This window comes from Pygoscelis adeliae, unplaced genomic scaffold, assembly GCF_000699105.1.
Source record: "Pygoscelis adeliae isolate BGI_AS28 unplaced genomic scaffold, ASM69910v1 Scaffold105, whole genome shotgun sequence".
Classification (NCBI taxonomy): domain Eukaryota; kingdom Metazoa; phylum Chordata; class Aves; order Sphenisciformes; family Spheniscidae; genus Pygoscelis; species Pygoscelis adeliae.
In genome coordinates this window covers 861,947-884,041 of record NW_008824807.1, presented here as the reverse complement: position 1 = coordinate 884,041, position 22,095 = coordinate 861,947, and the positions used below count along the sequence as shown (strand labels likewise).

Genomic DNA, 22,095 nt, shown 5'->3' with positions numbered 1-22,095 from the left:
CTTAGGGACATGGTTTAGTGGGCATGGTGGTGTTGGGTTGACGGTTGGACTCAATGATCTTAGAGGTCTTTTCCAACCTTAATGATTCTATGATTCTTTTGTGTGCATCAGTCAGGTGTTGCACCTCACCTGGCCCTTAGAACAAGGCAGCCAGAATTAACATATACAGATAATAAATTCTTTTTTTTTTAGCTCCTGCTGGGTGGGAACTCCGCTTTCCTCAGACAAGAGTTTCTTCTTCTCAGCTGTAAATTAGCAAGAGGACCACAATATAGTGACCCTGGCAACTCTCTGTCTGGGACAGTCTCTGATCCCACCTTCCTTCCTTTTCTGTGATCAGGAAGTGGGAAATATTTACAGCTGCCCTCCTGAGCAGCACCAGAAAATTGGGGAGAGCTTAAGGAGCAGGGACTTGAAAGAACATTTTTAAAACAAGGTTTTTAAAATTTAGCTGAATATTTTCAGTTTGTTTTTTTCTTCCTGAAAATAAAGGAAAAAATGCAAAAAAAAAAAAAAGAGCAGCATGACTAAAACTTCCCAATGAAGTCTTTCCTAGACCGAAACACAGCTCCCTTCAAACCCCTTAGCCAATTGACTTTTTCATACCTCAATCTTTTCAGGTCATTAACCCATCTGTGTCCCATCCTTTTTTTGTAGTTGATTTCTTCTTCTTCTTCTACAATCTCACGAATCTTATGTTTTAAATCTGGATCTTGAACTACCACAAAGGTCCAGGGCTCAGTGTGTGCTCCGCTGGGTGAAGTACCTTCATACAAAAACAGGGAAAGATGAAAACCCAGTTGGCACAATGTTGAAGGACGGTGTGCAGTGAGAGGTATCAGCTCTTCTTTGTGGGCTTTCAGACTGACCAACAGAGCAATGGGAAAGCAAGTTGATGAGATGGGAAGAAAAGGACTGAGATAAGTTCTGGCAGATAATCCTTGCTCATTTGTTTCTCGAAGAGTGTGAAGTCCTGTTCAATGACAGAGGTTAGTCCTTTCATATAGCCATCTTACAGGAAACAGATTGGGGATTTCTAAAATTTCCTTTGTGGTTGTTATGAGGCGGCAGTATAATGTATGCACACAGTAATGTTAATGCAAAGCATTATACCCAAAGCAACACACCATCTGAATATGCAACTGACTCTGAGACATGGTTTTAGCTGAAGGGCAAAGCTAATGGCTTTCAGGGAAACAAGGCTAAGCGACCACCCGCAGGAATCTGTCGCTGACAGACAAAGATGAGGAGCTGCACAATGCAGACATCTGCCATACAGCATACAAGTTTGAGTTTGCTGTCCCAAAGACAGTTGGTGTATGTAGGTGTGCACGTATTAAGTCTGCACTGGCTTATTCAGCCTTGATTATTACACACCAACAACACTGAAGAATATTTTAACTGCCTAGCAGATGAAAGCGAGAAGCTGAATAATATTGTTATCTGTACAAGCTCACAGAGAAATAGGTTAAGGAGACTGCTCAGGTCTCTCTAGCCTCTCATACACATTTTAAAAATATTTGAAGGTCTTGAACACATACTGTATTTGCTTATCTAAGCACTGATTTCAGTTTAAGAAACACTGAATAAGCAGCTTGAACTATCTTTTATGTTGAAATGTGTTTATACCATGAACCTTGCCTCTCCTCAGGTTTGGGTAAGAACTGATGACATTTATGCTTTGCTTTGTTTTCTTTTCCTCCACACAGCCCAAAGCTTTCAGGGTTACTAAGTACTTCATCTGCACTCCAGGCTTGTTCGCTTTGCTGCATTTGCCAAAACATGCTCAGTGTTTTAATGACTCCCAGCTAATTAGAGTTTTTAAAGGGAAAACATTGCACATCAATTGCTCAGAATCTCTATATTATTAATCCTGCTAGAGGCTACTGATCTTTTCTCTAAGGCAGCTTGTGAATATTTTCTATACTAACAGCAACTGGTTCATAGAAGAGAAATAATGAGGGTCAAAACCACTCCTGGCTGAAGTCAATATTACTAAAGCAGAGAGGAGATTAGACCCGGACATTACAGCAATGTAAAAAAAAAAAAAAGGAAAATTATTTCCTGACACTCAGTCAAATAACCTCTATCAGGGTCCTCAGCATAACTCTCCAGTCATGTACTATAGGGACTTGTCACTAATCCTGAAAGGAATGGAAAAGTTTTTTTGTTCTCGACTGAAACTTTTTTCCCCATAATAAATTCCAACCATTTACGTCAACTGAAATATTTCACATGGCTGGGACAATTTCATCAACTCATTTGGGGAAAAAAAACCCAACAACAAACAAAACCCACACATGATAAATATCATCATAATGAATGACATTTTAAAGCATGTGAATTACACATGGTTTGACATTTTTGAAAGAAAACACCTCAATTTTTCTATTTGAAAGATGTTTCACTAAACTGTACATCAATTTTATTTAAATAACATCTTTTAAAGCTTGAAAATGAAATGTTTTGTTTCATGCTGTTGAAATGTTTTTTCCCTTTCGGATGCACTGCAGTACAAAGGAATTGGGAATGCTCCAAACCAGTCCCTGACATATAGTTGTTCGAGCTGAGTAATTTCCAAACAATCAATGGGTGCTCATTCATTATGGCTGCAGGTGAATCTAGGAAAACCATAAGTCAAACGCCAATTCCCTTGGCTTTTCCACATCACTTTTACATGGTTGAACAGCAATGCTGATCCTTTTTTTTTTTTTTTCTTTCAGACCTTGAACCACTCAGTACCATACCTGCTGTTCTGATGACATTATCGATAACCTCCCTGGGGACCGGCTCATCACTGAGAAACCTGACAGACCGCCTCTTATTAAGAAAGTCATAAAACATCTGTGACCTTTTAATCATTTCAGCCTCTGGGTAGCGCTCCACGAAGAAGGGGACATGGGCAACATTTTCCTCAAGTCCTTGCCACTCTTCATCAACCTCTGCAAGAAAATAAAAGCGGTTAGGGATTTTTTTTCTGGAGAACGTTGTTTATATCTTTGGCATTCACCACCGTAATGCACTTTGGCCTGCATTGGCATACGTTGCACTTCTATACCACTGGAAAGGCAAAGTCTGAGGTTCCAGTTGACACAACTCATTGATCCCCAGCTCCAGCTACTGAATAAACACCTTGTTTAAATACCGAGAGGCAGGAGGGTCCTGGCTGGCTGTAGCAAGTGTGATCCACAAAGAAGTTATGGCCTTCCCCACTTCAGTCTGCAAGCCTGCCTGTAAAATGTGGATTACAAGCTGAAACAGCAGTGAAAAGGTGGCCAACCTTTCAGGCCACTTTTCTCAGTAAGTAAATGTGGACATGTGTTCCTTCCTGAGCAGTCTAATAAGAAAAAAAAAAAAATCAATTAAATTACTGAAGTTAAGGAGAGGGCTTAACTACCGAGATGTGTAAGATCTCCTCTGAAGAGGAGATTCGTAGAATCACAGAATCATATTCTATGATTCTATGTGTAAGATCTCCTCTGGAGAGCTGAATGTCAGCTTCTTCCATATTCATGTTTCATAGCAGAAGCATTACAAGTCTAGGCTCTGTGCAAATGTGACTTTGTGGTTAAGTTCTTTGGTTTCGTGATACTTTCAGCATAAGAGGAAATGGATGACAGGCATCTACACTTAGGATAACAACATATCAAATGTAGGATATTGCATTTCTTATCTTTAATTTAAGAACTCAAAATGGTTCCTCATTTCACTGAAATCTGTCTCTCTGTGGTTTTTTTAATACCACAATATGCATCTTCTGTTGTCTCTGAGATGTCCTCTTTCTCCCCTGCATTCCTACAATCAGCAGGGATAGCATTTTTCGCAACTATGATGTGAAAGTTAAAGCCATTTAAATTATGCATTTTGACTAGTCAATAGTATTGAGCAATCTGCTACAGAGGGCTGATCAGGAAAAAATACTCCAGTTCTTTTTCAGTCACCATTGGGCTATTATTCCAGAATCATAGCAATCTCCAGTGCAAATTCAAACAGCAATTTTTTCTGTGTTTTAGTAGTATGCAGTTGCCTTAGAGACCAGGCTGATTTTTTGTTCATTTTATAAACAGCAGTGAAATATTCACAAGTGTGGCTCAGCGTGTGCAAGAGGCTACAGTACCTCCAGTTTCATATGTTGAATCTAAACAGAATGAATCTGGTCGCCAAACAACATACATTTCATCTTGCATACAAAGAAGTCATGCAGAAAGTTTGTTTTGTTTAACACTTCATGCCTGTGTTAAGCACTCTCAGTCACAGTCTGCAAGGACCTGGCTCCATGGTAATGGGAAGCAGTGACCCATTGTAAAAATTATTTTTGTGGGCATCTTGCACACTCAAACTGAAAAAAGGGAGAGGATGCTTTTCCTAGTGTTCCCTTTGTTGTTTACGCTTAGTAGATTATTTACTCTTCAATAGCAACCAGCTGACTAGGACTTGCCCTTTGCTAGGATTCTGGTGATCTTCTCTTTCAGAAACTTTCACACCCCCTTTTTTGCTGTTCCTCCTCCACTCTCAGTGAAGGGAATACCATGGGGTTAAAAGGCTATGTTTACACTAGCAAGTAGTGTGGTGCAATAGGATGTTGAGAGGAAGAGCCTCCGCTGGGGACCCAGTGTTCAACATCCTACATGTTTTAGGGTGGTAGGGTAGCTGGGGAGGGGAGGCAGGGAGACGGTTAGAGCTCTGCGTTCTTCCCACCTCTTCCACGCTATGCATGGTACCATAGGATGCCATTTTCAAGGACCACTATGTTAAGCTGGTAAAAGCCAATATGCAACCGCTCCTTGAAGATTCACAGGGAATGCAGTTGTGGAATAGTTTGCAGGATGCATAGCTCTGCCTCTTGCATCTCTGCCTGGTGGTTTGGAAGAAGGTGTAACCCTCAGCCCAAGGGGTAGGGCCCATGTAATCAGAGGCACAGTGACCTCAGTTCAGTTTTACTGAGACAATTGCTGTGAAGATGTGAGAAAAGACATGCGCTAAAGCCATGATGGTCTAACCTTGGCTCCTAAGCAAATCCAAGCCCTGCTTGGTCTTCTCTTTTTCTAGTATTCTTACAAAGCTATCAACCATCATTTTGAGTTAGAGATACCGAGTCTATAAAATACTGAAAATCTTTACAAAGGAGGTTTGTCAAACGGGAGCAAAGGCTGGAGGAAATTTGTGTAATGTCTGTACCTGGTTTTGAAACACAAGGAGAGGAAAGTCAGGTAGGTGATAAACCGTCAATACATACTTGAACGTTGAAGGACAGAAGGATGAAGAGCAAGATTAAATTACTTATATGGATGAGGACAGTAGTCAGAGAGCTGACTCGGATGATGTACTTAATCCAAAGAGTTGGATCCAATGTTGCTTGTGGCCAATTGAGTGCAGAGGCCTAGACAACAAACTGGAAGAGCTATCAGTGCCTGTACAGAACATGAAACAAAATGTGACAGGGAGGGAAGAATGAAGATGCGATAACAACAGCAGTACCTGCTTTGACTTGTCCAGGAAGCATATCAATAAAAAATAGGTAATAATTGATGTTGTAGTAGATTGTAAAGAAATAAAAAAGTAGCATGGCTAAAAAGGGGTTGTTTTTTGAGATGCACTGCCTTCTGGGAAAGTGTGAAGCCTACAAGGGCCCCCAAGGTCACATCTAGATCAGGACACATCTTTAAAAGAGAGTCATATTGCCTCAACCACATCATTGTTATGAAGTACATGGCAGAAGCATAGTTTTCCAGGTATAGAACAAAGAGGAAATATTATGATAATACTAGAAACCAGGCTTCCCAGCCGAAGCATCCAATACCTTAATAAAATGACCTGTTCTTCTCTCATGCAGTGACTCTCTCAGATTTGGTTTCAGTGAGAGGGGAGGACATTATAAAAAAAAAAGTACCCTTAAACTGAGATTATCAGTTCATTCAATTTAATTGACTAAATGAAAGGGTAAGGAAAAGTAGGTCTATAACTGTGGCTCTCAATTTTTAAGGGAACAAACTCAGGGAAAATAAGGCATTAAGAATAATTAAGTTGGAGAACTCAGATTGAAGAATTCAGGGATCAGGAAGCAGAGAGATTTGGCATTTCTTTCAATCAGAGATATAAAAATAATCATCTTAGGTGTAATTGGTTGAATAAACATCTCAATTAAATGATCTTTAGGCAACTAAGAATGGACGAAAAGGATTAGTTAGCACAGAAACTTAGGCCTTGTAAATCAGAAAGTATAAAACTTGCAGCATTACCTAAAGCCAAGCTGTGTTAAATTTTGCGAGGGTTGCTTGCTTGTTTGGTTGGGGTTTTCTTCCATGTAAGTAGAAGAGAAGAAAAGAAGTGAAGCTGCTGTACGGTCTGGATGGTTCAACTTAATAACAACATAGTGAAACAAGAAATGTACTTTCAAAGATGTTGAACATGGGACAAAGATGAGGTGACTAGTGAGAATGAAAGTATGAGCATCAGCACATCTGACCTTAAGTTTTGTAAGCAAAACTTAAAAACCTTAATGCACTCAAAATGGAAATACTGGCTGAGGTAGAACCACCACCCAGAAGTGAAAGAACTGACACACAAAACCAAAACTCTCCTGGCAATTTTTTTTTAATAATAAATTCATCTATTATTTATTCTCTTCCACCATATGTCTACCATTCATTCTTAGCAGTTAACATTATCCATATGCTAAGCTAAAATCATTATCAGCACCATCTGTTTAGTGCATGCTCTCTATCTCTTTAATTGCTGTGTTTGGACATACTCCTGTTTGTACAGTCACATTATACAATACTACAAATGTCTTGTTTATATATCTGTGTATTCCATCATTTGATGGACAACAGATATCCTGCTAGTCAGTCTATTATCTTGTTAGCCACATTCTCAAGATTGCCATCAATTCTGTTGTACATTTGCAATAGTCATCAGGCTTCCTCCTTTTTAAGCAAACCTGAAATGGTTTTGGTTCAGATATTCCAAGAAATCTCATTTTAAAAATACTATTTCTCTTAACTCTATCAGAAATTCCTCTCTGGATACATTTTAGGATGATGTTTATGTTCTTCCCAGCAGTTCATATAGGAGGTTATAATCAGCCTACAAATCATGTAATAAATTTTGCCTCAGTTTGTAGCAAAAATTCTTACCATGAGTTCCTAATAACATAAACTCACACTGAGAACGATGACTTGTCATTTTATTTCTGTTAGCCACTTATTTTACCTACACTGACACTTCCCTGTGTTTTTGGCTCCCAGTTGTATGTCATTAAGAAATTTCACTTGTACACTCCTTGGTTTTACACAAAGAACACTAGATAATATTAACAATTGGTCCTGAGACTGATCCTTGAGAAACCTCACTCGTAACCTCAGTCTAGACCAATGCATTTGCTTTCCAAATCAGGTCTTTCAGTTTCTTCTCTAAGGAATTGCTTCCTAAGCATAGAATTCCTCTCCAATTCTCTTTTCCAGTATAAAGCCACAATGAATAGGAAAACAATTAAATGTATATAAAGAAAGGTTTCAGATCTTTGGACTTAATATGCTGGGCAACTGTCCCTGTGGTTTTTTGTTTGATTAATGGCAGACTGCTACATAATCTGCCACTACAGGAATCCCAGTAGTGAATCCAATCCTGAGCTGAGTGTGTGGCTAATAGGGAACTAAAAGAGATGGAGTGCCTTACTAGTGGGTTATAAATAGTGGTTAGCAGGCTGATCCTGGAAACCTCAAGAGTTGGTCAGGGATCTTAAGCAAAAGAAGTATCAAGTGGGAGAGGCAGACCCCAGAAGAAAGAAGCCAGCATCAAAATATTGTAAAAAAAATTACCTCAAACTGGAATATAGCTGCAGAAGGTTTCTTAAGATCTTCAGGGGAATGGCGTGGCTGTTTTATAAAGATTTGCTGGTTTACCTAGTAAAAGGAAAGCTGAGAGGTAATCTGACTGCTGTCTGGAAACCACAGGAGGGTATACTTCAGGGCTGGAAAAGTATCCTTTAAACTAGTAAGAGAATGGAACAGGAAAAATGGGTATAGAGTAGTATTAAATAAGCTTCAGCAGGCAGGCAGAGGAGGATTTTTATCCCACAGCACGAAGTTCTGGAATAGCCTTCCAGCAAGGTTAAAGAAACAGGGTCAAAAAAGACCAGTTTTCATGTTCATTCAGCTGATGACAAAGGCTGGAGGTGTCTGCAGCAGCAGGGAGATAAACACAATGATGCACCAAGCCCTGTGTGCATGGTGCATGACACAAAGCATGAACTGTCATTGAATTGGAAAATTAAACTGCCTCACTCATGTCAGTAGTGTTATTAAAAGATATGGGAAGTCTTTGAACTTGGGGAGAGGAGAAATACTTCTAAGTGGAAGAGGTCTATTATAAGAAGTATCACAAGCAGTGAGCGGTGCATTTTCAGAAGAGATGGAACATTTAGGCCTTTGTACATTGCTTTGTAGGTGATGTAAGTAGAGTACATCACCGAAGTCCCAACAATTAAATATGTAGTAATAAAATGCCTTTGCTATTAATCCATGCACCTAATCCCCAGAGTAACAAGGATACAAATAAAATTCAACCTCATCCTCCACCCCGCTGTAAACTGGGTCTGTATTCACCTTATCCATCAATTAATTGTATTGATCTGAATATATGACCAAGAAAGTGACCGATATATACTAAGCTCCCTGGGCTAAAGACTGAACAGTCCAGATCTGATTGCGTAAACCCGAAGCAGTGGGAGACGAGGTACCACCACTTCGGGATCTGATACCCACCACTAGAAGAGACCCCTGTGACTCATCGTTCAAGACAAGGCTGAAGAAACATCTTTTTCATCTGTATCCAATTGGTAATGACACATGGCCTAATGCAAGGCACGGCCAGATATACACACATACAGACCGTTCTTCTTGTGCTGTGGATTGGCAATCTCCCATTCCGGATCTCATAAATGAAAGAAAAAGTTACAGGACAGATGGGTATGCAAACAAATCTGAAGTATTGCCAGCTAAGGCATTAAACAAATGATCTGAGTGAATGCTTTCCACTTAACCACAAAACTGGGTTTCTGGCTGCTCTGAGAAACGTCCTTCTCTTCAGCTGCCGAAAGCATAACACAGACAAGCTCAGGAGCACTTGGCCCTCCCCCCTCTGCCCTTCACTGCCACTAAGTGACTCTACTGAGTCTGTCCAAGCAGCTCAGCTAATTACACCTCATGCTCTGCTGCTCAAAGGTATGCCTCTCTCGGGGGAAACATCCCTGGCAGTGCCACCTGAGGGAAGGTTCGCAGGGCTGATGACGCCCGAGCAAGTTCGGTGCTTTTCTTACAGACCGCATCACTCTCTTGGCTAAGCGCCCTCACTTTGGTCATGGACAGGTATCGAAAGACTTGGTCTTCAGTTGCCTCTTCCTGTTAGGGGGCTGTTCAAAATTCAGCTTGTTCACCTGCGGCAGCCCTAGATTCTAGCCTTAAAAATGCTGCATTCTCACATAACTAAAGAAAAAGTTCCTCTGAAAAGAATTTGAAACACAAGCCAGCTTGAGACATTTAAGTAGAAATGAGCTGTTCTGATAAAGTAAGATACATTAGTAAAGTAGTAGAATTTGCACAGCAGGTAAAATATTCTCTACTATTAAGAAAATCTCTGTTTACATCTAAGTTTCCATTTCAGCATCTAGTGCAGTCAGTGAAAATTTTAACACTGACAACAAGGTGAATATGTTTTGGTTCTCAATTATAGCATTAGCAGAGTAGCAGATCCTTACTAAGGTGGCCATATTCTCGTCTCCCTCAGGCTAGGCTTTCCCTTGCTGAAGAAAAACTTCCTCACGCATGATGCAATTATTTTAATTTTTCTGGAGATAAAAGACATGCCTGTTTTGTGAAGATGTTGGTTTTGAACCACACAGCATTAAGGGAAAGATTTATTTGTTGTTAAAAGCAACACAGCAAAAAAGCCTAATTCAATGTTGGATTACATGGTACATTGAGAGGGGTTTTCTTTAAAAATAAATAGATCTCCTTTTAGCAACAGCACAAATGAGTCTATCTGCCAATTTCTTGTAAGCAATTTAAAACTAGTACAGTTTTGAATTTAGCACCTGAATAAAAGGGAAAACAACTAAGACATAAAAGAATAACATTTTATATATGGAGCTGTGGCAGTGAGGCTCCTTGTTAGAGCTAATAGGTTTGTTTATTTAGAGGATCTAAATTTTTAAACTGATAGAAACAGCTGTAGTCAAAGATGTCACTGATAATTCATAGATTATCAGTTGAACTACCCATGAGAATTTTAATTTGCAACAATTTAACTGAACTACTAAGCCATTAGTGACAAAGGAAATAAGGGATAATTTTATACAGAATTTTTCATGGTACAAAGGAGGGTGCAACATATGAACTAACTTTTAAAGAAATTTTGTATATTTGGGAAATAGTCAATATGGTTTAAAAGGTTACATTTATCAACTATTTCTGGAAACTAATACACAACACTAACTCAAACTACACTGAACACTGAGAAATAAAGAGAAATAATCGTTCTTCGAAAAAGGTATACATGCAGAAAAACAATATAAAGTTTCAAGACTCCTAGAAGTGGACTCAGACAATGTGTCATTATGGGACAAAACACACACAAAAAGCCTTTGAAACCAGCTTGGGTAAAAAAGGCTGTATTAACTGCAAGCTTAAAAGCTTCATAGGAACAGAGCTCTGTTGATTTTTATTTCACAAGGAAATGAAGGGAGCTTATGGAGGATAGTCAGAAAGCAAAGAGAAGGAAAGGTGCATTTTGTGCTCAGACCTCTGTCCAAGCTGTGCTTCAGAAATCACTACTGGGAAAAAAAAAGGGGGGGGCATTCTGTACAGGTTCAAATACGCAGTTGAGTGAACAGAGATTAGCACCATCACCACATTTTGTTCTTAAGTATTTGATCAACATATCTCCCAAATGATGCCAGTGCTAATCCAGCTAAAGCTTTCGCAGACATTCACAGAAGTCACAGAGGACTTTTGTAATAACTGTAATAAACCTATTTCCAACTTTTCTGGGGGTGTTGAGATCAAATATGTAGCACTGGATGGTAAAGTGGGATGAGATGTCTACAAAATCAGCTTGCAGATAGAAACTCTGCTCGGGTCTTCCCTTTGCTCACACTAATGAGGCCTGGGAAGAGGCTGGGGGGACTTCAGCAGCATCTCCTTTCTTTTCCTACATTCCCCACAGAGTCCCTCACAGGTCTGAGATCTGCTCGGCAGAGGAGCAGACAGTGGTCTTTGAAAATGCATTTTCTTTTTGTGCTCTGACCTGTGGGATCTGGAGGAAATAGAGATTTACTCCAAGAGTGACGTGACATCAGGACAGCCTCCTTCCACAGAGCGGACAAGCTCAGGGCACAGCAGCAGTAGCACTATGCCTTTCCATCACTGTCGAGAAGCCGAGAAGGTTGCATCTTCTTTATTCTTATCAGCAGATCAAATTCAAACAACAAAACTGCTCAGACAGATAAGATTTTTCTTACCTTCTTCCTCTAAGTGGTGGTCAGTGCCATCTTTTAAATCTTCATCCACCCATGGGTGAGATAGAGGCTTGCTTTTAGTCTCACATTTTTCCTTCTCTCCATTAGTCTTCTTCAGTATTACTCCAATCAAAACACATATAATGGCTATAAAGACTGGGGTTAGGGAAGAAAAGAGTGCCATGACTATGGAAACGTGGAGCCTTCCTTCCAAGTTCAATAGTTTCTCCCGAAAGAAGAGGATGAAATGGGAAGAGCAGAATGGTAGTAAGCAGAAAGGGGTGGACCCAAGGTTCAGTCCTCGACCCTATCCTGCTTCTACTTTTCAGCCACCACCCCCACAATCTCATCTATGATGTGCTTCTGCTGTTAAGCAGACCCAGATTTATATATTTTCTGGAACTGTTTATAAGCAGCCAGCAGAGGCACTGACCATATACAAACGCATAAATGCCATCACGTGCAAAATAAAAAAAAAAATCTTCAAAAACTCCAGGCTAAGGCAAAACACTTCTCCCCCTTATTTTTATCATTATGGTGATCACAGTAATCTTGCTTGTAACAATGATTATGAGAGAGCGCCAAGTAGGAATGTGACTTTCAAAAATTGATGGCATCTCTTCATTAACTAATAAAATTAGTCATATTGCACGTATCCCAGGAAATCAGAATATCACTGATTGAATACCAGCTTGCAATGCCACCCTTGGCTACGTAAACAGGTCAATAAAACAGATAAGTGGCAGCATTACCTCCACATGAAGCATGAATGAGATGATTCACAGAACTCTGTATTCATCATGGATGTTCTGACGGAAGAAAAAAGAATTCAGGGAATCAAAATAAGAAATATTTGTGGGCTGAAAATATATGCTGCAGTGAATTTTAAAACTGTGATTCAGCTACCTTATCAAAGGAAAGATTAAAAAGCGATAGGATCCTGGTCTAATCCAAGAATGGTCAATGTCTAACTGCTTAACCCATTTTTTTACCTCAGCCAGCTGCTTGGGAACTGAATCAACACAGCAGCACTGAATCGATGTCTTTATCTGGGACTGTTGGGACATACTGGATAATGAAATGCCAGATGGCAGTGGGTGCTGAGGGGTGTGCTGGAGAGCAGGGTACAGGGGTACTGACTGCATGCAGTCACCAGCACCCATCAGCCCTTTTTAGTGCCGGCTAGCACAAGCCCTGCCAAGCCTTATCTCATGCTGCACAGGGCCAGCTCTGAAGTCTCTGCATCCACGGCAAGTTAATCTGCGTTCTGGATAAGCCCTCCCCAGGCTAAGTAGGAGTAGTTCGTGGCTGTAACCATGCCAGGAGATGGTGTGCCCCAGGGCCCTGGCACATCATGCACTGCAACTGGCACCTGCTGGGGAGCACTGCAGGTCCTGCCTAGGGCATGCCCTGTTTTCTTGATGTGGAAACCGGGGCACACAGGGGAGAGAGAAGTTGCAATATGCACAGGTTTCACCCTGACAGGTTCTCAGTCCATACCCTAGCCACTCACGTCTCTCGCCCCACTGGTTTTGCAGCACTGAGCGCACCCATACTGGTTCTGTTTGACACTGCCACTCCAAAGGCTCCCTGCTGTATGCTCCCTACCTTCCCAAGCTTCCATGAATGTTGCTGGCTGCCTTGGAGAAGGGTCAGCGTGTCAGGAAACACAGATTAATGACCAGCTTACTGCACAGGAAGAGGAATGTGTGGCCATACTGGTTGGCCACACACGATGATAGTCTGGCTGACAGTCTGGTCATGTATCCTCTTTTAATACAAGCTCCTTGTATTAAAAGGGGCAAGGACAAGCAAATGGCTCAGCTGTGCATATATTGTCTAGATGTGCTTAGAGGCAAAAAGAAACTGCCTCACAACTTGTACTCAGGCTGGGCTTTCCCAGCTGCAGAGCTCACATACAGAATAAACACTGCTATTGCAGTGCATTCTACGCAACACACAATCCCCGGGTCCAAGTAGGTCCTGGTCCTTCCAGGCAATATGTGGGTACTGTGTAGGAAGGGTACCCCCAGAACCAGCCAGACACCTGTGTAAATCCGTAAGAGATGAAATAAAGAGGACATGCAAAAGTTGTGCTTAGGTTTCTATTCTAATCTAGTAAAATTGGCAAGACAGGCACCTACCTCTGGCTAAAAGGGTGACCAGATTGAAAACCCAAGCCATTAATCTGCTCTTCCCTACTTTCGAGTCAAGTTGTGACCTGGGACACCTGCTTGCCTAATTGATCTTGGGTTGCATGTAAAAAACCAAACAAACAAAGAAAACCCATGCAGTGTACAGGAATAGAAAGGGGACCACAATTGTTGTGTGGGGAAAGAGCTAAATTTATCCTCTCTCTCCTTGATTTAGAGCAGATATTTAAACTCATTTGTCCTGCCTGCTGGCCATCCAGTCATGGGGAGAGATACTTCACCTAATCCCAATTAGAAACATTAAATTTGTTCATGTGAGTAGAATAGGGACCTGCAGTTCCATCAGACACATTTTCAACAGCCTACTCTATGGCAAGGAAAGAAAAAGGAATGTGGTCTGAATGGCATTGACTGTTTCTCCCACAGGGAATATAGTCTTGTTAACCTTGAATATTCACATACACATAAATTAGGATCTGGATGCTTTGAGGCTGAGAATCCATCCTGCAGAGAGACAGGTCCGTGCTGAAAGAGCGAGAGAAGCAATATAGAAGGTTAAATGCTATTGTTTAAAATAACTACCTCTATTTGCAATTCTGGGAACTTTATAATCTCTCACTCTTTTGGAATAACTTTGACTTTCTTAGAGGTGATGAGATATTAATTTTTCTCTTGTAGAGCAGAGAAAGAAAGCAAGCTAAATAAAAGTCCCTTTGGTATTAAGCTAAGCAAAATCTATATATGGTATTATATAGTCAAGATTAACTTGAACTTCAGCCCCACAGAAATCCCACAATACTTTGTTTTATTAAAACCTGATTTAGTTTCAATAACTCCATACCATAGACATTCAAAATATAAACACAGTGATGCTCTGTGGAACCATGGGAAGGAGCGGGTAGAAGCAGTTAATTTTTGTATGGTAGATTTTCATCAGTTTTTCTAATTGCACTGTTGGATTTTCTTCAATCCAAGCTTTATATAAATGTAATTATTATTATTATCATGACAAGTTCAAGCAAATTTATTACCATTATTTCTTCTGTTCTACCCCAAACCCTAGCAGCTAGATTTATTTTTTTTTTTAGTTTCAAAAAAGTCAGGAGAAAGATTACAAATAAACCTACTCCTAGGAATTAATGAAGCTTTTCTGACAGACTTGGAAAGAAGCTAGAAAATTTTGATACAAACATAGCTATTAAGAACACGAGTACTCAAGTATTAATGCATGAAATCCATGTAAACACTCTTAAAAGATACACACCATCATACTGAGAACTTCTGGACAAAAAGTTCTTTCGTTAATGTTTCCCGTTAAATTCTGTGTGTATTTGTTGTTGTTGTTCTGAAGAAAAAAAATGTATTCAAGTATCAAATATGGCCCTTTATTTTTCTCAAAGCGAATATGTGATGCGCAAGTGTCATTTATAGGCTACAAGGACACGTCTACATGTTCAGCACCCGGCTGTGAGCTCTAAGTTAAGCAGCTCCATCTCTGCCTCGGATATTCCCCACTGGTTCTTCCCATCATCCCCATGACCTCAGCGTACCTCTCTCATCCTGTTTGGAGGAGTCTTACAGCATTACTATGAGATTATCTCATGGCTAGGCTGGGACAAGTCTCTTGATGAATTCTTACATGCATATGGGGTCTAACACGAGTTACACAAAAGATGTAAATGATAGAAGAGCTCCAAACGCACAAATTATCAACATATCTGCATAGGGTGAATGTGGGCTACATAAAGACGCAGAGGTAGAAGGTTTTTTAAGAGACTGTGAAAGGCAAGGCAGAACCAAAATCATCAGCCCCCACAGTCTTTTCTACGTATGTTTTTCTATCAGTACTTTATTGGAGAACTCTGAGACTTCTTATGGGATACTAGAGGAAACCAATAATGTCTAGACATTCAAAAAGGGATTCAATACATCTATTCAGGTTGGATTAACTATCAAACGCACAGTATGGTAGTTAAAAAGACCTCATTTAGGAAGTCTCTAAGCTTCTGACTGCTGAGATTTGCAAAGATATATGGAAGGAGGGACGCCTTCATGCAGTCCTTAGCCACCTTGTTTTTCCTAATCATCTGCCTTTGACCATGGGCAGACACATCTATGTGCTAGATGGCCTCAAATGGATTGGATTTGGTATGAGAATTCTTACGTTAGTCAAAAGCAGATCTGTGCAAAGGAGAGCAGTAGTAGAAAAAGAAGAATGTTAAGAGGGAATGTATAAAAGAGCAGAGTAGGATGAAGGAGATAATTGAAATAAATATAGCACAAGTCAGAGAGAAAACACATTTTTGGGTGCTGACTATGGTTACCATTGCACATCTCTCTTGCTGAACATTATCAGCTAAACGCATGCAAGGAACATGTGCATTGTTTCTGCTATTAGTTAGTGCATAAGCCATGCTTGGGACCCTCAAGTGATATACCAATATGTGGTGGTGAAAGTGTCCACACAGACAATTTGCTGTGTTTATAGTTAGAAGCAGGAAAAAGTGGCACTGGATGTTGTCTAGAGATGCAATAAAATATTACATTGCCATCAGGGACAGAAGCGAGTTTCAGACTGGACTTGGCATTTACTGAAAGACAACAAAAAAAGGTTATTCCAGTGCTATCCGTGATCAGCCCCTAAGTCAGTATATACCTGCTATGGGCAGGGCAGAAGCACACATGAACTACTTAATCCAATTTCCCAATCAACACAGAGACAAATGTCTGAGATCAGCTGAAACTTATGCATCATCAGGTATTGACATTACTAAAAATATCATTAGCTTGGTAAGCGTCTTCATCTGTGATACATCTAGCACATACCCTCCTGCCTCTGTCAGTGACCAGCACGCAGTGCTTCTGAGCAAGGTGACCCTCACTTTTCTGCTGTGTCTCGCCTCTTCTGCACTCCACACATACAACTGCCTCCTTCCCTTCCCCTGAGTCAGCTGTATGATCTCTTTATGACCCCTGGAGATATCAGATACCATGCCCTGTAGCATTAGATTTGATTACCTTTTTCATTAACTTAGCTCAGATTGCCACAAATGTTATTACTGCTTATGAACTAGCCTTTTGAAATCTAACAGTACAGTGGGTAATACAATTACATCCCATAGCAATGAAAGCACGAGACAACAATGCACAATGCAATAGAGTAATTCTTTCCATTTGTCCTCAGTATACCACCCTTCAGTTGCAAGCTCCCAGTATTTATATATTATAGGGCAGAAGAAATAACCTAGCAATAGACAACATGATTCATTAATAGCTTTCTAAATAAAAGCATCCATTTATTAGGACCTGTGGTACCAGGTAAACCATTACTCATGCCCAACAGGAAAATAGTGGTCCTAAAGATATTTCTGATTTCAGTAAGTAACTTAAATTTTAACCCAGAGACTAATTTACCCCCAGATTCACACCAGGAGCAGCAATTTGCTACTGCTGTACCAATGTTGCCACCATGAACATGTAGGAGTGAGTTTACCCATGGCAGGAGTCTGGTAGACATTAACGGTGCTACTCATTGAAGTAAAGCTGCATGGGTGAGCTTGCAGGAACTCACAAAAACTTTCAGCTCTCTGAACAGATCCTGAAAACATCACTGACCTTACATGAAAAACCACCAAGGGTCTGCAGATAACACAGACCTTGAAAGTTATTTGCCCCAACTATGGGGATACGTAAACACATAAAGAAAAAATACTATTTTTCCATAATCACTTTTAGGCATAGACTCATAATAGGCTATGTTAAAATCTGTTCTATTCTGTGAATACCACTAGGTTACCTTTGATACCAGTCCACGGGGAAAAGCAAGAAAAAATAAAGGCCATTTCTGAATAGCCACATGGTAGGTGGGAGAGCACAGCCTAATAGAGGCTGTTATAACCTCTTCAGAGTGTTTAGGGAAGAGGAAGGAGGGGTAGCAATGGCCCTCTCCCAATAACCAGCAAGTTGAGAGCAACCTCTTCCAGATAAAATATCACAGCAAATTAATTCTCTGTGTACCAGGCCAAAGAGGGAAGGCAAAGGCAAAATGCAGAGGCAGAAATTCAAAAGGCAGGTTATGTCCATACTGCCTGAGCTGTGGGGCCAAAGCATGTGTATAGGTAGACCTGAACCAGCTCCATTGTCAGAGCCACATAGTTATCATGATGCCCCAGGAATGAGACACCAGCTTACTGACGACCGTAGGCAAGTACTCAAGCAGCTCCCCATGCCAGCACCCCTGCAGCTGCAGTTCTCCAGCCTTCATCCCCAGGTTCACAGAGCCTATATGTGCTCTGCCTGGGCTTCTGATTGCAGCACAGGCATCAGCCCAGATCCTTCTTCCTCATCAGTTCATGACACAGGAGAATGAATGTTTGCAGTGAATTTATAGCAGTGCCCCATATGATCAGACTTTTCAAATTGTGATGTGAAGTCAAGTAACTGTTAGCAGTAGAGAAATGATAACTCGATATCCTTTGTAGCTGACGTAAGAAACATTGCTATTGTCTTTTTGATGTAAAAGATATACGGGGGGGGAAAGAATAAAAAAATAAAATGAAAGGTAAAAAAGAAAAAAATTAAACCCCCTATTTTTCAGAGGTGTTTTTTTATTTCCAATTGCTAATACACTTTTTTTGTGTGCTTACAGAGAGGGAAGTTGTCTTTAGTTCCATACTGTTATGACAGGAGAGCTGAATGGCAGCATGCAGCATTTAAAATCAGCATTTCAAAGCCTCAGCTATTCCTGGAATAGCTATTCCTATTACTTCACTTCTTATTTGCACCAAATCAAAACACGGCTAGCTTATTTGAAGAGTTTCTTAGCTGATTACATCTGAGCCTTTAAAAAATTCATCTGGGAAAACAATTTCTAGCTATGAATGTGAAGGAAGCCTTGAATTCCTATGTAATCATAAACAGCAATGTTCAAAAGGTTTGGGGTTTTTTGTGGGTTTGGGGTTTTTTTTTGTCATCTTCTTTACATGCTTTGAATGAGTTTCATCTTCCAGCCTCCTGAGGAAATCCATCACAAGGCTGAAGCCTTGTCCTTACCACAGAGGGCATCCACAGCCTCCTCTCTTCCAAGGGATGGGTCTGTCCGTCTCCTCCAATCCCTCTCCAACTTCTCTCCTTCACAGGGGCTAACTTGCTGTCTACAGTGTTGTTTGGACAGTGGATTGGCCACACAGGCTCCTTGCCCACCCCAATAGTGAGCATCTCCCCTTCTTTTCTCTCCCTAAGGGGCCTTTGCAGCCTCCTGGAAATCCCTCCAAGCAAAACCCTTCCTCCCTTCTGATCAGTAACATCAGTGGCCAAGCATTAACTGTCACCGTAACTCTGGTTCGGCTGCATCAAGGATGATGGTGTTCCAGGATTTCCCTCTCCCTTGCTCCATTTGTTGCTTGCAAAGGGAAGCTGGGAAGTGAAGATGGCCATGCCAATGCACGTATGCTGATCTGGCTCTCAGGTAAACCACAGAGGCACCAGACACTGTGGGAGACATTTTTAGAGTGTCTGATAATGTGAAATGTCTTGGTATCTAGGGAGGGTACGATAGCTGGGTGGTCGAGTCGGCACGTTCTACAGGGGCCCTGAGGCTGGAAAGCCACATGCCAAAGGACCCAGGATTACAGATCTCCTTCCCATCTCGAGTCACCCTTTTGAAGAGCAATCCCAAGCACACAGAGAACTTAAAGGACCACCACAAAGAATCTGACAAAGATATTTTCACCCTTTTCCCTAAGGCCAGAAAGGAAAACCTTTTTTCCCCCCCAGATCACTGATCTAAGACTTTAGGAGATGCAGATCTCTTACCCAACTCTACTGTTGCTTTTACCCTATGTGTAAATATTTATTTCATAACCTGTCACATCAGCTAATCAGCAAATTGCTCCTCTCAGGTTGCAGTCACCACGTGATAGGTTGCCAAGGGGTGATTAACATTTACCACCTTCCCTCCTGAAGGAAGAAGCTGCAGCTTTCCCTGGCTGGTCCAAAAAAAGGCAGCATTTCTCACAATGACACTTAGTTCAAAATCCTAGCACTGTTCAAACAATTCATTTCACCCAGCTAGTTCAAAATCCTAGCACTGTTCAAACAATTCATTTCACTCAGCTAACACTTCATTACAGACAGCCACTCTCTGAAATGAAACTGGGTATTAGTGGACTCTCTGAAAAATACAACTATGTGGCACAATTAAACTGTTTGAGGTTTGCTATTCCACCAGCCAGTGGACTTCACATGTGGTTTCTCCAGTGGGCTTAGATCTGATTTAAGCATACAGAGCTTGGAAATGGGCTCAGCTGAAATTTTATCTTGGGATCTAAATTCTTTGAAAAGCTCAGACTGATTACCTAGGCAAAATCCACTCTGCATCCCACTGTGAAACTCTTCGCTTTGTTGTCTCATTAAAACAATATAAAAGCTCAGGCCATGACAGCCATTTGGAAAAGATCTACTTTCTGACTGAAAGAAAATATTCTCTCATTCCTTCAAAAATAGGAACGTGGTCCTTGACACTAGAGGAAAAGTTCACAAAGGGAAATAATGATCAGCGTTATCTGAAAGACCAGGAAGATCTCGTGTTGCCCCACCACAGATATATTATGGCTGTAGCCACTGGTACGAGGAAGAGGAGGCTCAGACTCCACAGAGGTTATTTTACTTAAAAATTTGTGAATGAGTGTTTTTAAAAAATATGATGCCCACTATGACTGATTAAACTCAGAGATCCTGGCATTCTGCCAGCATCCTTACCCTCAATCACCTTGCTGTGTTGCCGATATAGTGACAGAACAGGCTGCTGCCCTCCCTGACGCTCCCAGATTATCTTCCAGCAACAACAGAGTCCCTATTTACTGCACATTAAGTTCAGTTTGGGACAGCTCTGCATGTATGGCTGACACTCTTTTAAAGATCGCCGAGGTGCTGCCCCAAGACCAAGTGTCTTCCCACCAGCGATCAATCATACCTTACCTTGCAATCAGTGCACTGCAGTCCATTACAGTTAATCAATGCTGGAGCATCTTCTGTGTCCAAAAAGATAAGTAAGCTCATTTTTCAATATTGACTGCAGCTGTTTGCTTTTCAGTGTGATATCACTCCAAAATTAAAAAATAATTAGGACCTAGATACTGCTTTCTCTGTGCTACAGATTCCCCCTGCCCCTGCTAACCGTGAGGTAGTCTGTCATTGTGTAACATGCTTTGCCATCAGGCACAAACACACACAGAGGATCCTGCTTCAGCGGTTTGCCAGGGGATTTTTGTAGCTTAAGAACCCAATTGCTCATTTTAGTCAGGTTCTTTGCAGTGAATGAAAAAGTAGCAGAGCTTTATCTATGAAGCCAGGCAGGGGCCCTGTCCTAGCCCTGCTGTTAATTGAGGTGACCCCTGAGTAGCTTTACCTCACACTCAGTGTCAGCTGCCTTTGAGGTTGTGCTGACAGCAAAAATAGAGCTGGTGTGTGACCAGCACTTTGTTATTTCCCCTTCCTCAGCCGATGCCTTATTATAACAAGGCTCTGAGGGATGTGGATGTACAACCAACAATCTGTGAAAGCATATTTCCCCAGCAGTTCTTTCCGAGCAGCACAGAAGTGTCAGATGAGGACAGAAGCTGGCATTAAGCTACTGGCATGACTGAATCACAACAGGAGCTCTGTTGTTAACCATTTAACAGTCTAAACATTGTACAGCACTGTCCTGTCTGGTTTCTGCCCAGCATTATTCCTATTAGAGAAGGTTCAGGGAGCTAATTGTCCAGCAAAACTGTGTGATGAGCCTCTGAACAGACACCAGACTGACAGATCCAAGCAATGGATGTTCCAGCATACTGGCAACAGTGGCACAAAGTGCCTCAGATGGTGCTAAATCCTCATCTTCTTCAAAACCAGGTCCTCTCATGGCAGTGGTTCCTGCAGATAACTGATCTCCGAAAATACATCAGTCTTCCCTTCAGAAGGTAAAGGCTTGAATTACCACGACCCTTTTGTTGATGAGCTTCTTCCGCTAGTAGGTGGCATAAGAAAAGGTTTCTCTTCCACGCTGTTCGTTACACTTGTATCAAACCCTCCTGGCGATAGCTGACAACGCGCTGACACAAGCTGACAACAGCAGTCATAGCCCAGGGTAAGTTCAGGCCTCCCAGAGACGAGTTTCTCTTCCCCAGTGTCATCTTCTGGGAGCTGCTTGGCAGCAAGCAGCTCCGCTCATTTACTGTCTGCCTGCTCATCTGCTCCGAGCCCCCATGCTATCCTGCTTCTCCATCTCACAAGGCAGAGGGCGCTCACAAGGCAGGTGCGGGACAACCAGGGGATCAGGCCCAGCCAGCACGGGTTCATGAAAGGCAGGTCCTGCTTGACCAACCTGATCTCCTTCTATGACCAGGTGACCCGCCTAGTGGACAAGGGAAAGGCTGTGGATGT

General features: G+C 41.3%; 1 protein-coding gene across 1 annotated transcript in view; it reads right to left on the bottom strand.

The window, feature by feature from the left end:
- Positions 1–11,699, bottom strand: part of IYD (iodotyrosine deiodinase) — a 19,831-nt gene extending 8,132 nt beyond the window's left edge. The window contains exons 1-3 of the mRNA XM_009324134.1: positions 11,519–11,699; positions 2,748–2,942; positions 607–766 (exon numbers count right to left, since the gene is read on the bottom strand). Coding sequence (XP_009322409.1) covers positions 607–766; positions 2,748–2,942; positions 11,519–11,699 — 536 coding nt within the window. The remainder of the gene's footprint in view (positions 1–606; positions 767–2,747; positions 2,943–11,518) is intronic.
- Between the last annotated feature and the right edge of the window lie 10,396 nt (positions 11,700–22,095).